This window comes from Octopus sinensis, linkage group LG13, assembly GCF_006345805.1.
Source record: "Octopus sinensis linkage group LG13, ASM634580v1, whole genome shotgun sequence".
NCBI lineage: Eukaryota > Metazoa > Mollusca > Cephalopoda > Octopoda > Octopodidae > Octopus > Octopus sinensis.
Window position 1 is genome coordinate 6,888,142 of NC_043009.1, and position 3,047 is coordinate 6,891,188.

At 30.4% G+C, this 3,047-nt stretch overlaps 1 protein-coding gene across 1 annotated transcript in view; it reads left to right on the forward strand.

Annotated features, from left to right (window-relative positions):
- LOC118765699 overlaps positions 1 to 2,552 on the forward strand; it is an 8,104-nt gene extending 5,552 nt beyond the window's left edge. Inside the window, exons 4-7 of the mRNA XM_036508078.1 lie at positions 46 to 108; positions 286 to 351; positions 1,055 to 1,129; positions 2,259 to 2,552. Coding sequence (XP_036363971.1) covers positions 46 to 108; positions 286 to 351; positions 1,055 to 1,116 — 191 coding nt within the window. The 3' untranslated portion in view covers positions 1,117 to 1,129; positions 2,259 to 2,552. The remainder of the gene's footprint in view (positions 1 to 45; positions 109 to 285; positions 352 to 1,054; positions 1,130 to 2,258) is intronic.
- Positions 2,553 to 3,047: the final 495 nt, after the last annotated feature.

Sequence of the window (3,047 nt, forward strand, 5' to 3'; positions counted from 1 at the left end):
CATCTCTCGCACGTTTATATATAATTTTTGTCCCTATATTTTCAGATTTGCCTGCCGTAGAGACAGTGACACGTGACGTTCGTTTCTACGAAGGGACGTCTATAATAGGTAAGTTACGAAATAAAAATCACCTTTTAACACTTAATCAAAGTTAAGTACTGTGGCCAAACTGTAAACTTTTAGGTCTACAAAATTGTCCAACACATAGATACACACATACTCAGATATATGTAGATTTCTATGATTTCTAAACGTATGATCTCCATTACCTTTTTTTTCTTCCAGAATTACCAACGATTGGAGCCACACTCCATAATTTTTATGGCGTCCGTGGACTGACCCCTCCAGACGGTAAGGAAACTCAACGCACTATGCCATATCACATGATTCTTAATCAACTCACTCACACAAAGAATTCATATTAAATATTAGGACTTCTACTACCTGCTACCTGCTATCAAGACCTCGCATAAATAAAAATGAGGGACAGAATCATGGAGAAAAAATGAAAATGTCCCTTGCATTTGAAACTATAGAAATATTTAAAAAAATACATTTCATTTCATTTTTCCACAATTCGATTGTTTTTCATGCTTTACTCTTAAGTTGAAAAAGTCGCAAAGGCTGAAACCGGTACAAAAATCTTCTTCATGATAAAATTACTATAGCATTTTCTACCTTGTCTTATTTTGCTTTTAAATAAATAAATATATATATATATATATATATATATATATATATATATATATATATATATATATATTATATATATATATATATATATATATTATATATATATATATAAATGTGTGTGTGTGTGTGTGTGTGGTGTGTGTGTGTGTGTGTGTATGTGCTTGAAAGTCTATGAGCATTTAAAAAAAAACTATTTTTTACTGCTATACAATATTCTATCAGTATGTTACTATCTTTTTGGGGAAGAAGTTTTTATACTCACACACGCGCACACACAAACACACACACACACACATATATATGCACATAAATATTGTACCTATATACAATTACTAATATATTTTATCTATTTCTCTTTCAGACTCACCAACAAACGATAGTGTTAGCACCGATACTGGTCTTGGTGATGACGAGTGTCAATAAACATCACTGAAAGGTAAGTTGTAATATATTGTCAAAGGTTTAACATTACGGCAAATAATATCGCTTTCTCTTAATGTTGTGTGTTGTGGTGCTGGTGGTGTGTATGTGTGTATAAAGAGAGATAGTTATATATATATATAATATATATATATATATATTATATATATATATATATATAATATATATATATATATATATAGATAGATAGATAGAGATAGATAGATAGATACATAGATGGAGAGATATATGGCTATAGACATAGATGTATAACATGTATATATATATGTATATACAAACACACACACACACACACACACACACACACACACATATATATATATATATATAATATATATATAGATATACATCACACATTGATACCTCTCACGCATGCACATATATATCTATACATAGATATACGTTGGCATATATGTATATATATATATAATGTGTGTGTATGTGTTTGTGTGTTTGGATTTGTGAGCAAGTTTATATGTGTACGTTAAGAATTATTATTATTTTGGAAATCCTTATGACTTCCCATCCTCCATACATCGATCACTTAATATTTGTTTAATAAATCTTCATATCCAAATACATTTCCCGAAATAAATTTCCCATATTCGCTGTATTCTTTTGCGTAATTTCCACATTTGTATTGGTGTGAAATTTCTGGGTTTCACTTTGTTTTAATTTAATTTAATTACGGATGCTTAGTGTTCTTACATAGAAGAAATGCCACGCATTCCGGCCCTTTATACATATCGTCTTAATTAATATTTAATAATCAACAACCTTCCCAATATATACACAGCTGGCAGACATATAGTGCTTGCCTCCTATATTTACGAAACTGTGAGCGTGTTAGAAAGTGAGAACAGTGGCATAGGTAAGTCGTAATTAGACACTTTTGCAATTTTAAAATTACGAAGTAATGTATCGTATTCGAATTGTTTTGATCTCTTGAGCGATATATATATAATATATATATATATATATATGTGTGTGTGTATGTATGTATATGTATTGTATATGTGTATATATATATATATATATAAATATATATATATATATATATTTATATATATATATATAAGGCATACTTACATCTCTTGGTTTATTTTTATCGTCTTTGTTTTCAGATGTTTGAAGCCATTTGACTGAGATGGGATTTGAATAATATATATAAATTGCCATAACTATACAGCGCAAAGAATTCCTCAGACGCTCCACCGATTAAGAGAATTCAACGGCATTAAAATTCTGTCGAAGAACACTATATGAATTTTCCGGCGTTAGGTACAAGATATAATAAATCACCCACCTCAATCTCTACCTTTTACGTTCAAGTTAAAAGAGCAATTTCGCAAATATATACATAAACAAACAAAACAGGTGAACAACAATAATAAAATAGGAATTCAAATGTGAAATATTTATGGTCATCATTCTGAATAAAATAATTTTAAAAATGATTGTTGATTACACTCGTTTATGCATTAGATTCTTTTGAGAACGAGTCTCTAATAAATACGATAAACCTATGTTTAGTGCATCTCACTCTCCCTCTTTCTTTCCTCCTCCTCTCTCTCTCTCTCTATCTCTATCTATCTATCTATCTATCTATCCGACGCATCTGAAAGTATTAGAAACAAACACTTTCCTCTCTGGTCAATCTCTCATCAACTTCTTCAAGTATCACTTGAAAAGGAAAGTGAGAGTAGAGAGGCAAGTTTTGTCTAGCGAATATTTCAAAAAAAGAGCGGTGAATGTAGCAAGGATAGCACGTATGAATGACGATGCCACATTGAGCATAATCCTATGAACCCGGACAAATTTAAAGCAGACAGTTACTTACTTGTAAATAAATGTGTTAACATGTGACATTATTGACCGAGGTTACCGTGGTCTTTTCCGTAGGTTTTTCTTTC